Here is a 16,887-nt window from a genome sequence, read left to right as displayed (position 1 = left end):
CAAGTCTGTGGCTGGGCCCAGTAAGAATGGGGCTGGGAAGGCCATTCTTCTGGGGAGGGGCAGGAGTGGGGAGTGCAGAGCAATGGTGACACAGTCTGCCATTTGGTGAACTCAGCCACGACCCCGACTGTGGAAAACCTGGTGTAGTCCTCTCCTTTCTTCCGAGGGCAGCTTCGGGGGCAGTCACCACAAGCCAGTGGGCATCAGAACACATGTCACTGGGCTGACCCCATTTCTGATGCAATGGTCTGGCCTGAGAATCTGCTGTTCCGAGCAGGTGATAGGACAGGCCAGGACTGGACCTCCGTTCCTGACGCCCTGGCCTACTTTCTCTGGGGAGACGGAGGTGAGTCTGGTTTCTGCCTCTGTGCTGCTTCCTGTTGGCAACTGGTGCCTGTCTGCAGCCTCCAGCCTCTCCAAACACTCTTCTCTCCTCCCTGAGATGCTCCTCCAATCTGAGTGGGAGGAAAGAGCCTCTCTTGAGCTTGAATGAGGCTCTCCAGAGCGTGTCGGCTTCAGACACTCTCACGTGGTGCTGGACCACGCGCAGCAGAACATTCCAAGGTGAGGGTTTTACCTCACATCCCAGCTTCCAGGATCTGCGTTTGATGGAGAAGTGGATCTCACTTGTGGACTTTTTGGACTATAAAAGGAGCAAGAGACTTACTGTCCTGAGGCACAGGACGTGTGGGGCAGGAGAGGGAATGTGGGTTCTCATATTGGCAGGTTTGGGTTTGAGCCCTGGCTCTGTCACTCAATAGCTTTGTGACAGTAAGAAAATCATTTCAGCTCCTTCAAAGGACCACTGTTTCTTCTTCATGTAGAAAGTGAGTTACTGCTGATGCTGTCCTCACTGAGTCGTCACGAGGACTGGATGGAGGATGTTTGTGATCCTGGTCGATGTCATTTGCAGGTGTCATGGTGCCTCTTGTCTGAAGGACAGTCCCCAACCTGCCTGGGGTTGAGACTTCAGGAAGCATCTGCCAGAATTCCCCAGACCCTGGAAGGATGAATCATTTTCCTAAAGGCAGAGGGCGGGGCTAGGCGTTCCTATTAGTGTTCTAATATTCTCGCAGTGTTTACACTTGAAAGGTTCATGTCCCAGGAGAAGGAGAAGTTGCCTTCTTGTTCAAGGACCTTCCTAAATTAGTCGTTGAGTTGGGCTTGGCACCCCACCCCCACCTCCAGTATTGAAATTAATTGGTGCAGTTAACTGCTGAGTTCATACAAACTGGCCTCCTGGTATTAAGGAATTAATGACACCAATACTCTGCTGAACGAGAAGGCAGCGCAACTTCTGTTTGCCACCACCGCCGCCACTGCTAATTTCATTTTAGAAAATTAATAAAAATGAATTGCACCACTGACATTTATAGAGTTTCTTAATAAAATGATACATTGTTTGTGTGGAGGAATCCCTATTAAATTAATTGTTGTAATCAGTTCCCATATAGATGTTGGTCTAGGAGCAGCAGAGGACCCGAGGCTCGTGGCTCATCTCTGAGGCTTCCTGGGGGCCGGGGTTGTTGCCCTCGTTAAGAGCAGCTGGGAGCCGGCTCACCTGCTCGATAAGGAGGCAGGTGGCTGGGGGGCCCAGGGCTGGGGCCGGGGCCTCGCGCTGCTTCCACAGGATCGAACACTGAGCCCTCGCGAGACGGTGTTGTGCTATCGGCAACTGGGAACTTCAGCTTGAAAATCACCCTTAGAATGTCTTTATTTGGCACTTGCTGTGTGCTCAGCACTCTGTTATCCCACTTGGAGATTGAATGCCACACGCCCTGCCCTGCCTGGTGAACTTGGGATCTCCGTTTGAAGAGTGTCCTCTGTCTGGAAGGCCCTCTGGCTCCTCCGTCGGGCCTCAATTTACCCCACGCCCTCTTGCCCAGAGACCCCGTCCCTCTTCCTTGCCCATTGCTCAGGTTCAGCCCACAGGAGGCACCTTGGATTTCACAGTTGCTGTGGTTGGTTGATTTATTCATGATCCGCCCCCCACGTGTGATTGCCACAGGAGAGGGGTCTTAGGTTGGGGTTGTTTGCAGCAGGTGGGAAAATGTGCGTCTGCATCTGTGCAGGAAGAGACCTGCTTTCTTCCGGCCTATCTGGCCCGGCACTGGCTAGCTTACCAGGACTGTGTTCCTGGGTACTTGCTCTAGGCTAGACGCCAAGCTTATTCTTACTACCAGGGGCTGGGAGGGTGCGTGATCGCCCCCTGCCCCGGCCAGGCCACACAGAGGGTGTTGGAACTGGAATTTGAACCCAGAATTGTCTTCCTGCAGAGCCCCTAACCTTCCCTTCGTGCTCACTTCCAATGCCCAGAGTGGGAGTGGGGACCAGACGGGAGTCCAGGGTCTGGCTCCACTATGCCTCTCCACCTCCCTTCTGCATGAATTCAGAACCAGCCCAGAGACCCAGGCACCGGGCAGGGCCTCCCTTTGTGGGCGAGTGTGGCTGGGGACATCAGCCAGTGGCTTCCCGCACCTCTCTGGGACTGGATTTGGGGCCCAGGCAGAGGCCATGCAGAACACACACTGCCACAGGAGCAAGCCCTCCACACCCCGGCTGGAGCAGAGCCAGCAGAGCGCAGGCAGGCGACTGCAACGCCCAGCGATCCCGGCATGCACTTCTCCCCTGGGACCCTGGCAACCTTCCCTGGAAGACCAGGACCCGCAAGCCTCAAGATGGAAGCGAAGGCATATCCTTCGCGGGAATCCCGCTGTACCAGCTAGGAGGCGGGAAAATGCTATTAATTATCTAATTAATTAATTGGATTGATACAGATAGCACCTTAACACGGACGCACTAAGGTCTAGTAATAGAATCCTCTATAATGAACACTAAATGCTGCTTCATCAATAAGCAGTAAAGCCCAGAGCAGCAGGAGGTGGAAGGAAAGGAGAAGTAGCCTTCAACGTCACGAAGACGCAGGGGCACTGGGGCTCTACCCTGTCCCCAGGTTTTCTTGCCCCTGTGTCCTGGTTTCTTCAAGTGCCTGGAGCTGCCCATGCCCCAGTGGTGGGTGGACACCGAGGCCTGTGCGCTCTGTGATTCTGCACGGCCGCCTCCCGGCTGTCCTGGCCCCAGTCTCTCCTGGGCACCTGGGTGTCCGTTAGTGGCTCAAACTCTGCATGACTCTTCCTCTTCCTTCCCTGACTCCCAACCTGGCCAGCTTCTTCTGACTTCCCCGGTTCCCCAAGAGCCGCCTCCTCTTTAAAGAAGCCAAGCACGAGCCTGGTGCTCCCCATGCTTCCTTGCTCCCTTTTGTGCCCTGAATCTAATGAGTGACCCCGGGCGCAGCCTTCCCGACTGGAGTTTCCATCCTGGTTTTCCAGTGCCCAACTCTGCGCTCCCACTGCCTGCCCGCCACACCTGGGTGGCTGAGGTGGCTCGGCTGCCTCTCCTAGAATGTGGTCTGCACCTCCCGAAGCACTTCTTCACTGCGATTCTGCTCCCGAGCCCTGAGCCTCCCTGTGCGGTGAGACCCAGGCTCTCCAGGCTGCGCTTCTGGTCGTTATTCTCTCCCGCCCTGACCCCTCAACCTGCCCACCTCCTCGCAGCTGGAGGTGCTTACTGCTCTCTGGACACAGCTCCCCCAACCCCACTTTTGCCTTCATTTAGCCACAGACCTCATCTTGGTGCCCTGCCTACCTCTTCCTGGGAGCTCCTCAGCGGAGGCAAGTGCTCTTCTTCCTCTTGGCCACAGCCCGTGCCTGCTTCTGGTCTGTGCTCCACGCCTTAGCTTTCCTAAGAATGGGTGTCGCCTCCCAGGGAGGGGCCAGTTCTCCAAGGGCACGGTCATGCTGTTGTCACTCTGTTGGCGTGGGTGGGCAGGCCTGTGGTCATTGTGGTGCAACAGGCTTGCCCTGGAGGTGGATGGTCCGCAGAGGGTCCCTGTCCTGCAGACCCTGGGGTCCTGTGGTGCCAGTCTGTGAGTGCAGGCCTGCACCCCTGCGCTGACCCTGGCCGGTCCCTGTGCAGATGGTGTTGCCTTTTTCCAGTCCACGTAAGCAGTGCAGGGATGTTTCCTGGTGGCCACCTTTGAGGTCCCAACTCCTTGGGATGGGGACAGGGCTTTTCTAAGGAAGCCCCCATTCCCAGTGAGTCTTCTCGAGTGGCCAGAAAAGAAGTGCAAAAATTAGCAAGAAGATGTCATTTGGATGATTTAAAAAATCCCCTGAGCTACGAAGGAATGAGAGTCAGACCACGAGGCATCTGGAGCGGTCAGGGTTGAAGACACATAGAGTGGTGGCATTGGGCCTGGGGTGGTGGGGAGGTGGCGTTTGGTGGGACAGCTTCTGTTGGAGAAGAGGAGAAGGTTCTGGAGTGGACGGTGGTGATGGTGGCATAACATGTGAACGTGCTTAGTGCCACTGGGCTGTCCACTTACAATGATCAACCTTGTGAATTTAACGTCACATGTATTTTCCACAATTAAGACAATTCTCAGAGTTACTTCTGTAGCTCTTTCTCAGGTTGGCAGAGTGGGTGGGTGGGGGACTGTCCCTGTGAATGGGTGTGGTTGGGATCCGAGTCCCTGAGGGCAGCCTCACACCCAGATCATTTCAGGAGCCAGCCATCTTTAACGCAGTGACCTTTGCTTCTGCTGACTTGGGGATCTGCTCTCAAATCAACAGGACTTGGTGTCACGTTACGGGCATTTCAGCACGTGCCTGACACGTGGAGCAAACCCTTGATCCCACGCCATTACCCAAATAGCAGTTACAGCCAGAAGGACCCAGGGGAGGCCTGGCTGCCCGAGGACGTTTACAAGTGTTCCTGGGATGAGGCAGGGGACTAGCTGTGACCCGGATCCTGATGAAGTGTCTGGCAGCGTCTCTCAGCTCTGTGTGGAAGTGGGTCTGTCCCGGGTCCCAGTTTTTCATCGGGAATTACAGACTACAGCCAGGAGCCCAGGGAGACCCTCCTGGAAGCCCCTCTGGGTCCAGAAGAGTGCTAGAGGCCATCGACTGCCCAGCAGGGGCGGTAGTCGCCCACACAGGGCTGCGCTCAGAGGACGTGAGCAACGGGTGCCCTCAGGCTGCTTAGCTGGTTGCTAAAGTGGCAGTGCCAGTCGTGTGTGTGGTGGCCCAGGCAGGAGGCCCAGGGCCGGCTTTGCCCTTCTGCCCTCTCTTCTCAGAGCCAGGGTGAAGTGCGGGAGCTGCTGGAGGCTGCGGAAGGGAGGCCTTGGTGTGGGTGTCTCCAGCTCCTCTGGGTGCAGGTCAGATGGCTGCAAGCTTCTGACTCCTGTCCCCACCTTCTTATATTATCTTAATTTTATTAAAAATAAATACACACATCTGTGGTGTTTCCTCTGGATTAGTGAAGACCTAAGAAACCGGGACTCACTGCAGGGACAGGGAGCTGGCCCTCGGGCCTTGCGGTCGTTGGCAACAAACCACCTTTTGCAATTCATAAGTTTCTGTGTAATGAGTAATTACCAAATCATCTGGGTATTCCGGGCTGGAGACTCTCCCGCGTCCTCAGCTTGGCTGGGAGGAATTGCTGGCTTTGCTATTCTTGGAATTTCCTCAGTCCTTTATTATGGAGCTGCCTAAAAATTTCAAAATAAACCAAAAAGAAAGGAAGGAATCTTTTCTGGTTCTCAAATTCTACTGCATACCCCCTTCTACCTGAGTCTTAGCTTGGTGTGGTGTGTGTATTTATTTGCACACATTCACTTACACACACTAGTATGTAGAACACATGCACATGCATTTAACATGTTCATGCATGCTCAGGCACATACAGACACAATACACACTCACACACTCACACATTAAACACACACGTCTATGTCCACTTAGGTGAGTACAGCTACAGCATACAATATGTGCACACCACAAAGCACAGACACATAGACACATAAATCTCTCTCTCTCTCTCTCTCACACACACACACTCCTCTTCCTGAATGGGTCACTGTTCTCTTGTAAGAAAGTATTTTGGGGAAAAATTTCCTTCCATTCGTTCTGTGATTTAATAAGCTGGTGCTTATTTGGGTAGAGGAAAATTTCTCCTAAAAAACGATTTCTTCTGTCCTAGCTCTTTCTGACCTCACTCAGTAGGGCACTTCTGGTTAATTAAGATGTTTAGTCTGAGGCGACTCTGGGGTAGATGGGGCTGCCTGAGTCCAGGGCTGGGGCAGCCATGTCCAGGAGCGGATAGTCCCAGCTGTGCCCACGTGAGAACTCATCGAAACCATCCTGGGCTTGCTCTGTGACTTCCCCTGGTTCCCCACCCATGATCTGTAGGAATTCTGGCGCAGACCTTTTAACCCTTCTGGCCACTTGGCAGGCACACGGGGCTTTTTGATTGGTGGAAATGAATATGTGTGCAAGATGGCAGCTGGTGCCTGGGCTGAGGTCGGGGGTCATCTATGCCAGGCTTCAGGAAAGTTGTGGAGAAAGGCGGAGAAATGACAGAGGGCAAACTTGGAGGAGAAGGCCCTGCGTCTGCAGCCCATGTGACTGGGCCATCTCCACACGGGGCCACACCTACGGGTCCAGGCCTGTTGCCTCCACTGTTGGGGCTCATGTGATTAATCCAGACCCCAGTGTTGGGGGTTGGGCCCTCCAGTTTGGGGTTGGCAGCGCTGTTGGGGGGAAGGGACACGGCTCCTCCCATGGTGCCGAGTGAGCTCTTTTATTCCTGAATCGCCTGGTCCCTAATCTTCCCTCAGGCAGTTGTTGGGCAGTGTCCACCTTTCTACTTATTCTGTGAATTCTTTGAGTCTGTGCCAGGTGCTGCACCGGGCATTGGGACAGAGTGGTGATCAAGAGAGATACTTCGCCATGATTGCAATTCTAAGGATTGCCATGAGAGCTAAGTGCAGGGAGGGGCGGCCCCTCCAGTGAGCAGGTGGGAGGGAAGGGCGTGGCCACAGGGCTCAGACCCCAGGCTGAGCTTGGGTCGGGCAGGGGGTGTGCAGGCGTTTGCAGGGAAGCTTGTTGCCCCTGGCCGTGGCTGCATGGCCTGCACAGAGCTGAGACAGGAAGGCATTGGGGACGGAAGACTAGACCGCAAGCCCTTATAGCTGGAGGTCGTAGGGGTGAGGTTAGGAGAGGGGGGAAAGATAGGCCAAGGGTCAGGATGGTGCTGGAGGTAGCAGGCTCCTGGTGAGGGCTCCGATGGTTAACATGGTACCCGGGTTGCCCTGGGGGTGGAGACCTGGAGGGTGGACCGGAAGGATGAGAATGGAAGTCCACCTGGGTGCTTTCAGGTGCCTTTGCAGATGCCTATTTCACCGATGGGAAAACTGAGGCTCTACTTCTCTGACAGTGTGCAGAAGACACAGTGGAGTCTGGTTATAGGCATTGGGAGAACCAGAAGAATTGACTGGTAGCAGGGCCACCCTGAGGAACTGGGTGCTCAACAGCGCTCAGCCCAAAGCCTTGGTTCTGCTGAGTGTCAGGTACTCGGCACTTGCCTGATGCCACATGCTGCCCACCCCGTTGTCTCCAGCATTCTGTTGCCTCCCCTCTGCATGCTCTGTCCCTCCTCTCAATTCGGGGTTCTGACTGCGCCTGGGGAGTGGCCTCTGGGTGGAAGGCCTGCTGGCTCAGAGAGTCTCTCATAGTGCTGTTTTTATGTTAGAAAAAGGTTGGGTGGAGATGCCACGGAAAACAGTGCAGGGAGAGCGCTGCAAATAATTGCCAACTTTGAGTTCTTCTTTGGCTGTCGTGCAGAACGCCAAGGTGAGAAAGAAATCTCTCCCTTTACTTCATGAGGAAGCAGTTTCGGTCTGTTTCTGATGGAGAAATTCTGGCCTTAACCCCATGCATCCCGTCAGCGTGTCTGGGGTTAGCCATGGTTACGCCATTTCTCTGGAGCTTAATTTCCTTACCTAGCGCCAGAGGGTCTGCAAGGATACGTATGAGTTTTGCAGTTTATTAATTTTGCATTAAATAATTAATAGTAAAGTTAATTGATGAATTATTCAATTTTCAGGTAAAGTGGGATGATAAATATTCATAACTTATTTTATTAAGGGAATTTTCATTTCCTATGTCATTAAATCTAGATTAACCAAGGCTGATTTTAAATGAAGATTGAAAACAATTGTGCTTTGGAATTAATTTACTAAGTTAAGGTCATTGCTTTGTGAGTTTACCCCCTGCCAGAAAGTTAGGGCTCATCCTCTGAAGAAGGTTCTGAATTCACAGAAATCCTGTTGCCCTCCGTTTAAGAAAATTCTCCATGTGTGGCGGGGACTTCCCCAGGATGGGCAGCGAGGTGCTGGAGGGGTGGGCGGAGCCTCTGCCCTTCCTTGGCCTCTTCTTGCCTTCTACTGAGCCTGGCTGAGCCTGGCTGTTGCTTCGAGCTGTTTGTTGCTTGTTTGCACATTGCAGCGCAGGATAATGTCAGCCAGATCAGATGTGATGCAAGTGTGGATGCTGGTGAAGGAGTGATAAGTGACTGTCCTCTAACCGTGGAGGAATACCCTGGGCTTTCCCACAGAGCTTTAGGAGGTGTGTACAGGGATTCCCTATCTATTAACGCTCTCGGTCAAGGGTTAAGGACAGCTTCTGTTTTTATTTGTTTTCTAGCTATTTGATTTCTTCCAGATCTGGTTTATGTTAATTTGCAAAACTGCTCAGAGCGCAGACCCGCAGAGGGGTGCTGAGGCTCTCTAGCACTCGGCAGGGGGTTCCTTCCTGACTCGCACAGCCCTTCTGATCTGGGACCTTCGTCCTGTCCCTTAGCCCTGCTAGCACGTGATGCCTGTGGGGTATGTACTGAGGCGAGGGAGGGGAGGTGGGAGCCGGAGGAGGAGGAGGAGAGACGCAGGAGTAGGGAAGGGAGAGAACGCTGGCTCCAGGGAAGCCCTCTATCTGCTGTGCTGCTACTTCCCTCCATTCATGGATGAGAAAACAGACTCAGAGACCGTGTTGCTTGCCCAAGGTCACTCAGCTAATTAGCCGCAGGGCTGGACTAGAGCCCAGGTCTTTCTGACTCACATTAGAGTGCTGCTTTCAACTCCAGTGTCTTTCTTAGTGGGTTAACATAATCCCAACCACCCGTGAGCCACAGCACCTGGACGCGTTCTCCACGTCACCAAGTGTTCCCTGTAATTTCCAGTGGAACTTGTTTGCTCGGAGGAAGCTGATCCTATGTAAGCCTTCGCCTCAGAGGAAAGCGTTTGATCCTATCTCATGAAGCTGCTTTCCTAAAATCATCCCTAATTGGCTTGGAAAGCGACTTCCAACAGGCAGATGGCTTCATATCTTCACTTTCTGGTGTGACTCAGGGAGGCCCGGGATTAGATCTGGGTTGGGAGAGCGGTCTAGTTAATTTGGAGGTTCGGATCCTATTACTGCTGTGCAGACGGAGATGGCTGCCTCTGGGGAGGTGGTGTGAACCATCAGCAGCAGCCTGTGTCATCAGGGATGGCAGATGGCAGGTGCAGGGTGGGGAGGGGGCACGGAGAGGTAATTCCACAACGTCTAGCATTTGTCAGCAAGCCTTTATTGAGTGCCCACTGCATGCCTAGGTTTGTGGGAGGCACTGTGGGGTTACAGAGGCAGTAGACAACATGGGCCCTGATCTAATTGGAGAGCCAAGTCACGCATATCTGAGATAACTGGAGAGCAATTCCCGGACAGCACACACAGCGGAGCCCGGGTGTGTGCGAGTGTGTGTGTGTGCGCGAGTGTGTGTGCGTGTGTGTGTGTGTCTGTGCGCGCGCGTGCGCACACACACACACACAGAGCTGTAGGAAATATGCAAAATGGGGCCAAGATCAATTGGATTCAATCGATTTCATTGGGCAAAACAGCACAGCAACATTTGTAAGGGTGAATTTCAATCAGAAAACCGTGAACTTTGGTGGTGGTGGTGGTGGGGGGGTGATGTGCCCTGATGAGGGACAGAGAGACGACACTTGGACTTTTCTCATCTTGAAACCACACAGCAAGCAGATTAATTGGTGGCTTTGGCATCAACAGTTATAGAATTCCAGAGGCCATGGGATGCAAGAAGACGGCCGTTGTGGGGGAATGGCTTCAGGAGGAGGGTGCTGCGCGGGGCGTCTCGTCTGTGTTCAGGCTGCCGGGAGTCTGGCAGGGGATGAATAAATAGCCATGCTGACCCCTCTGGATCGACTAAACATCCTGAAGCACTGACCTCGAGGACACAACGCGGCCCCCACTTATTGGGCATCTGAACAGGCCGGGGAGGTTGGAGCGCCTTCCCGCTGGCACTCCAACTCTGTCCTCTGATTTGGAAGCCTGTTGGTGCCCTTCATCCGGGTAGCTCATGGGACCTCGGGCAGGTCACTCTGTGGGGTCGCTGGGATCAAGCCCACGTCCTCCTTCCCTCGAGAGCGTGCTTCTCACCCTGGCACTTTGCCCCTCCCTCCCCTGGGACATTCCATAGTCATTGGAGGCGTTTTTTGTCCTCACATTGGAGGGAGTTTGCTAGGCTTATCATTTTGCTGCAGTTTTTTCTCAGAATTGAGCCAGTAGGTGCAAATCATCCTGAAAGGAGAGGACCCCAGGTGGGCGTGCCCTCAGCAGCAGGGATCAGTGGGGCTCACGCAGATGCCACCTACCACGACCACGCATCACACAGAACGGAGGCTGAGTGAGTTGTTTCTCCCTTCTGGCACTCACTTTCCCTCTTAGAGTGGCTAGTTTGGATCCAGGGTGGAAAGGTGATGCGTAACCCATAAATACTCAGGGCAGACGTCACTAACCATGACACATTGTTCCTATGGGCGGAATTCAGCCTCAGAAGTCTAGCCACGTGCCCTGGCCACACCTGTATTCACAGCTACTTGGGAGGCTGAGGCAGGAGGATTGCAAATTTGAGGCCAGCTTGGGAACTTCACAAGGCCCTGTCTCAAAATAAAATAAAAAGGGTGGGAATGTAGTTCAGTGGTGAGGCAACCCCTGGTTCAATCCCCAGTACCAAAACAGAATGAAAACCTTCCTAACACGGCTCTCGTTTCAGATGGCCACTACGAGGTGATCAGACAGCACTGGGGTCAAAGTCCCTTTGCTATCCTTGTGGCCTGTAAAGAGACATTCTGTGTTTACGATGCCCTAGACCAGGAGTCAGGATGCTATCGTCAAAAAGGGTTGTATCATCCTCCTGTCAGCCAGACTGGGAAAGCTGAATCCTCCATGTTTGGCGTGTGATGACCCACAGAGCTGGGGACAGTTCTGTAGCCTAGCCATGTCCTTCTCAGGCAGACCTGGCCTCCAGATGGGTGACTTGGAAGCCCAGTGTGGGGTGAGCTTGACCCAGAGTTTTCATTGGTGGGGTTGGGGAGGGCTTAGCCCCACGTCTTCTGTTTCCTTCGGGTCAGATTTGGCCGTGATGCCCATGCCTCTGGTGGGATAGAGGGGGGCATAGGTCATTCTGGAAAGGAGCTCAAGATGGCCTGGGCGTTCCTACATCCAATTTGTCTGACTTTCAAGTGGCGCATTCTGTCCCTTTCTGGATCATGCTCTGGGGCTCCAGGTGATGGCTTAATTTGCTTGTGTAATCTTGATACCACCCAGGCACCTGCTTCCAGTCGCTGCTAGGGGTGTGCTGTTAACAAGGAGCAGAACGCATTTTCTGGGCTGTGTAACCTTTATCCCAGCCCATTAGGATTTTCAGCCCCCACCCCAAGTTTCTTCTCCTGGAGGGCTGACGTGCTCAGAGGCAGCGTAATAGACATCGATTTGCAATGATTTTTAGCCACTGTGCTTCAGGAGAGCCGAGGAGCCCATAATTAATCCTCGCAACGGCTCATCCCTTTTGTTTGAAAATGACCTAGTAGCTGAATTGCTCCGGCAGGCCGGGCCAGCCTGACCCAGTTCAGCTCCCTGCCTTCTGCGGCTTCGTTCAAACGAGTCCGCCATGAATTATTCAGCCCTGCTGCAGGGGAGAGGGGTGCCCCTCTTGTAATGGTTAATCGGCAGCCGGGAGGATAGCGCCACTTTCACAGACAGCTGTGCTCGCGGAGAGGCCGATGAATGAGCCTTCTTGGAAGCCGGGTCGGATCCTGCCTTTCCAAGGAAGCTGGCCGCCCTCTGATCTCAGAAGGACAGTGCTGCTGCTCAGGCTTCGCCAAGATCCCTGTGGGCTGGTCCTCTTCCTGAGCCCATGGAAAATGACCTCCTGGCCCCTCCCAGCTTGGGACTCCTGTGAGACTCCTACTTCAATGCTCTGTGGAGGTTTCCTGTTCCTGTTTCCTCTGAAGCAAGTCATGGGGCCTCCGTGACTTGCAGCAACTCAAACCTGCTATCTTAGGATTCTGTGTGCCAGGAAGCGGCAGTTTCGCGGCCTAATCTGGGGTGCAGCAGGGCTGGCTCGTTCTGGGGGAACAGGCGGAGAATCCTCCCCTTGCCTTTTCTAGCTGCTGGAGGCCACCCACCTCCCTTGGCTCCTGGACGCTTTTTAAGAGCCAGCAATGCCGCATCTCTTTGCCTCCCACATCCCTACTTCTGACCTCCTCTCCTGTCTCCTTTAAAGTCACTTTTCAAGTGATTTAACTGGGCCCACCTGGACAATCCAGAATTACCTCCTAGCTTAAGATCAGTGGCTTGGCAATCTTAATTCAACCTGTCACCTCAATTCCCCTCTGCCATGTCACCTAATGTACCGGTTCCAGGGATTAGGACGTGGCCATCTTTGGTTTTAAGGAAATTTATGTTGAGAAGAAACCCCAAGAGCCTCCCTGAGCAGACAGGCTGGTGTAATCTCAAGAGGGTGGGCTCCGGGACAGACGGGCCTGGGCCCATCTTAATTCTGCCGCCTGAGTGCCAAGGATGAGGTTGACACAGGCAGCAGGTGTACGGGACGGTGGCTTCCGCTCTCTGAGCACAGGGAGATGCTCATGAACACGGCCCTTCCACTGCTGCGGAGTGAGATGAGATCCTGGAGGAGAGGGAGTGGCCCCAGGAAGCAGCCCACGCCTGGGACCGTCACACCCCTCTGTCCTCAGGCCCTGTGGCTCCTCTCTGTTGGAAGGTGGCAGCTTCCTCTTTCCGGTGCCTTCTCTGCAGCCGTGAGGGAGGCTGGGGCTGCGTGGGTCTCTGGGATGTGGATGCAGGTGTGTTTGGTGCAGACTGTTGCCCGGAGCCAGGCTGCCGGGCTGTCCCCTTGACGTCTCTCACGTCTGGCTTCCTTCAAACCCATTCGCTTGCTTCTGGGGTCTTGTGCCACGTGTCCACAAGCGACACAGACTGACCAGGCTGACCTTTTCCTGTCCTTCCTCAAGGTTCTGATGGATGATCTTTATAGCTTCCACCTCTTGATCAGACTCTCAGACCCCTTAAAGAGCTTGGCCAAGGCACCATGTTTTTTCTTGCTGTAACTGGTAAGGGGAGATTACCTTCTGCATTCAGCAGCTAGAGATGAAGACATAAGTGACCTGATTCTGTGACCGATGAGTAGCAGAGCTGAATGCTCGGCCCAGATCTGAACGGCTTTCTGCTTGGGTTCTAGATCCTTCTTTCCATAAATACCCAGCAGATACACGGCTCTCCGTAAGAAGAGCCCACCTCCTTCCCCCTGTCCCCTTCCCTTTGTGGTGGTACATTCTGGAGGTCGACTTTCCTGCTCACTTTTGACCTTGACACCTGAAGGGCTGAGGAGCCTCTTGGCGGCGAGCCTTCCCGTTGGCTCAGGGCTTCTCCGGGCTCCAGGTCTCCAGGGCCTTTTCCATGATCTCGTGTGGAGGCCGCAGAGACTCTTGTTTCCTCCTCCCGCTTTCCAGACCTCACTTCTTGCCTGGGGTGGAGGCCTTTGCTCTTTGGGCCTCCCTGTCAACTGTGTCAGTGCGGCTCCTCATGCGTCCCCTCCTCCCCATCGGTGCAGCCTTCCTGGACAGCCTCACAGCCTCCTTCTCAGGTATGCAGCCCGTCTCATCTGGCCCTGGCACGCTGGGCTCCTGGCTCACCCCAGAGAGTTTAGCATCAGTGCAAGAAGCAGCAACTTGCTGAAATGCAGCGTGTGCAGATAAATTATTCAGTGAAACCTGGTCTAACTTTATTAAGCCTGGAATCATCCTTCTCTGTCAGAAGGCGCAGACAGAGGCTGGAGCAGGCCAGTGGCCTCCCAGGGCCTGAGGATGGTGGCTGGCCGAGGACTGAGCCCCCCGCCCCCGTGAGCTCCAGTGGGCTGCCCGTGAATGCCCTTGGGCTTGTGCCCGTTGGTCCTTCAAGCAGACGGGCAGACGGGCCTGGAGCGGGAGGGAGGCTCCCCAGGAGAAGGGCGCTCCCCACTCACCTCCCTCGGCACAGAAGGAAGGATCTGAGGCCAGAGGCTTCAGGGCAGGATGCCCAGGACCACCCTGAGAGGAAGGAAGGACGCAGGCGAGACCTCCCCGACAGACAGGCCAGGCTGCACATATTTATTCATGATATTTAACATCATAATAAAGTTAAAGAGTTTGTGGCATTTTAAATGCTTTACAGATTAATTTATATTCTAACATGGTAATGAGGAAGCAGCTTTTGTCCAAGAGGTGAGATATGCAAAAATAACCTTTAAGTTTCTCATAATTAACCTTTAATGGGATTCTCACACTTCAGCAATATATTTTATGCTTCAAAACCGCACAGACAGAAGGAATCGCGTGCTGCCTGCAGCCAAGCACCTGTGAAGTGAGGTCACTTTGACGTAGGGGCTTTTGCCCCTCCGTAGTTTTGGTCCGAGTTCCTCTGGGAGGGTCAAAGGGTGATGGGCGCAGGGGGCTTGGCTCTGTCCCCCATCAGCCTTTCTTTTCGTCTATCCATGAGCCACAGCTTCTGGTTCTTCAGGGCACATCCTCCCTCGTTGTGGCCCCTCCAGTCACAGCAGGCCGACTCTCTTTAGCTGACTCTGGAGAGGGCCCAGCGTGGGCCAGGGCTCTGCCCTGCCTCCCGAGTGGGGGCTGCAGACACCCAGACCACAGTGACAGAAGCCAGGAGGGACGGTACAGTGCTCTACCCCAGGTGTCCTCTGTATTTGATCAGGGCTCTCCAGGGAAAAAATCAATTTTGTGTGTGTGTGTGTGTGCGCGCACGCGCGTGCGCATGTGTGTGTGTGTGTGTGTGCGTGTGTGCGTGTGTGCACATACACATACAGAAAGGAACCCATGAGAAATCGGCTCACACATTTATGGAGGCCGAGACCCAAAGTCTACAATCAGCAGGTGGAGACCCAGAAGAGCCGAGGGCCTGGTCCAGCCTGAGGCTGGAGGCCTGAGGGCCAGGGAGCTCATGGTTCCAGCCTGAAGGTCAACAGGCTGAGACTCGAGGGGAGCCAGGAGTTCAGCCTGAGTTGGCTACAGTTCACAGTGCCTCCCGAGGTCCCTGTGTGGAAGGCTGGGTCCCAGCTCGGTGCTCCGGAGGTGGGTGGGCCTAGTGAGAGGCCTTCTGCTCATTGGGGTGTGTCCTCTTTCTCTGGTTTTGCACCCTTGTCATGAGGTGAGCAGGTTTGTCCTGCCATCTGCTTTCCTCCATGGTGTCACCTCAGCATGAACCCAAAGCAACGGGGCCAGTGGACCATGGGCTGAAGCCTCCCAGAGTGTGAACCAAAATAAACCTTTTCTTTTTGTAAGTTGATTACCTAAGGTGCTGGGTATAGAGACAGAAACAGCCCACACAGGGAATGAATGCCAGAAACAGAGCACTGTCCCTACCCCCGGAGTTCAGGCAGGAGGAGTCCCTTTACTCATAAAGATGAGCCTTTCTGTTCTAGTCGGGCCCTCAACTGATTGGACAGGGCCCACCTGCATTAGGGAGGACCTTCTGCTTAACTCCGTCTATCAACCCAAATGTTAATCTCATCCCAGAATATCCTACAGTCATGTCTGGCCAATTATTTGGGTATCCCCTGGCCCAGTCAACTCGACACATAAAATTAACCATCACTCTGCCCCTGCGGTCCTTTTCCTGTGATGGCTGCTGGTTCTTCCTCGGTCCCTGGCCCAGCTACGCCAAGTCATTGTTCAATTAATTTTTAAAACATCACTTAAAATAGGGAATCCTGATAATCACAGATACATAGGTTAAGAATTTTAGCTTAGAGCCTGTTAATTGACTTTTTGATCTTCAGATGCAGTCTGGGTGTTTAATCTTCCTTGGCGTGGGCCTGCTGTTGGGGGGGTTTCATTTTTTTTTTTTTTTACAAGTGACCTTGTAACAACACCTCTCTCTAATTTCTAATTTAGATTTCCTCAAAGGGGAGGGGAAACTTAAAGACACTTGTAGAACAGTTGAAGTGCCAGGTCCTTCCAGAGTTTGTCCCGTGTCGAGGAGTCATATCCACCCCCTCTACTTGGGCAGCGTTCTTTCAGCTGCTCACTGTCATGGGTCTTTCTGAGTTTTTGGCTCAGTGTTTGTAGAAACAGCTATCCTTCTTGTTATGCATGTTTCATTATCCAACCCATTACTTAATTTATGTAATTACCATAAAAAGTTCATGAGTGCAAACAGGTCTGGAAAGGACCCGGAGGACTCTTGGTTCCCACAGAGCTCATGGGTGGAGAGGACACCGCGGCACCCTGGAGTGCAGTAGCCCCTGGCGCTTGGTGGGCTGAGCAGGTTCAGCGGGGAGGGGGCTGTCTGCCGTGGCACTGGCCTGTTTCCGTCCTATAAATGCTGCTGTCATGGCGGATTTCCTGTTGCCTAGGGTTAAACAACCAACTGCTGAGTGACCACCTGAACATTTAAAATCGGCTCTCCCATGGGCCAAGGGGACTCCACCAACCAGCCTCCTACGCTCCATGTGGAGCATGTGGTAGGCTACAGTGCTGACCTTTAAAGAGAACTGTTCATCCGGGTCCTTGGCGTAGGGAGGCCAGGTAAGAGCGCTTTCGCTGTACTTGCTGGTCAGCTGCCTCAGCTTGATTACCTCACAGCCACAAGCTTCTCTACCTTAACACTTGTTAATCCCGACCTGGGGTGCCCTGGG

General features: G+C 53.7%; 1 protein-coding gene across 13 annotated transcripts in view; it reads left to right on the top strand.

Moving 5' to 3' along the window:
- Camta1 (calmodulin binding transcription activator 1) overlaps window positions 1-16,887 on the top strand; it is a 772,653-nt gene that overhangs the window by 265,579 nt on the left and 490,187 nt on the right. The window contains exon 5 of one of the 13 annotated variants that reach the window (XM_047559199.1): window positions 914-1,180. The exons of the other annotated variants lie outside the window; for them this stretch is intronic. Coding sequence (XP_047415155.1) covers window positions 914-965 — 52 coding nt within the window. The 3' untranslated portion in view covers window positions 966-1,180. Of the gene's footprint in view, window positions 1-913; window positions 1,181-16,887 lie in introns of those variants that run through there. 13 annotated transcript variants of the gene reach the window in all.

Source organism: Sciurus carolinensis, chromosome 1 (genome assembly GCF_902686445.1).
Source record: "Sciurus carolinensis chromosome 1, mSciCar1.2, whole genome shotgun sequence".
NCBI classification, from domain to species: Eukaryota; Metazoa; Chordata; class Mammalia; order Rodentia; family Sciuridae; genus Sciurus; species Sciurus carolinensis.
The sequence above is the reverse complement of the archived record's forward strand: the minus strand, read 5'-3'. Positions and strand labels throughout refer to the sequence as shown.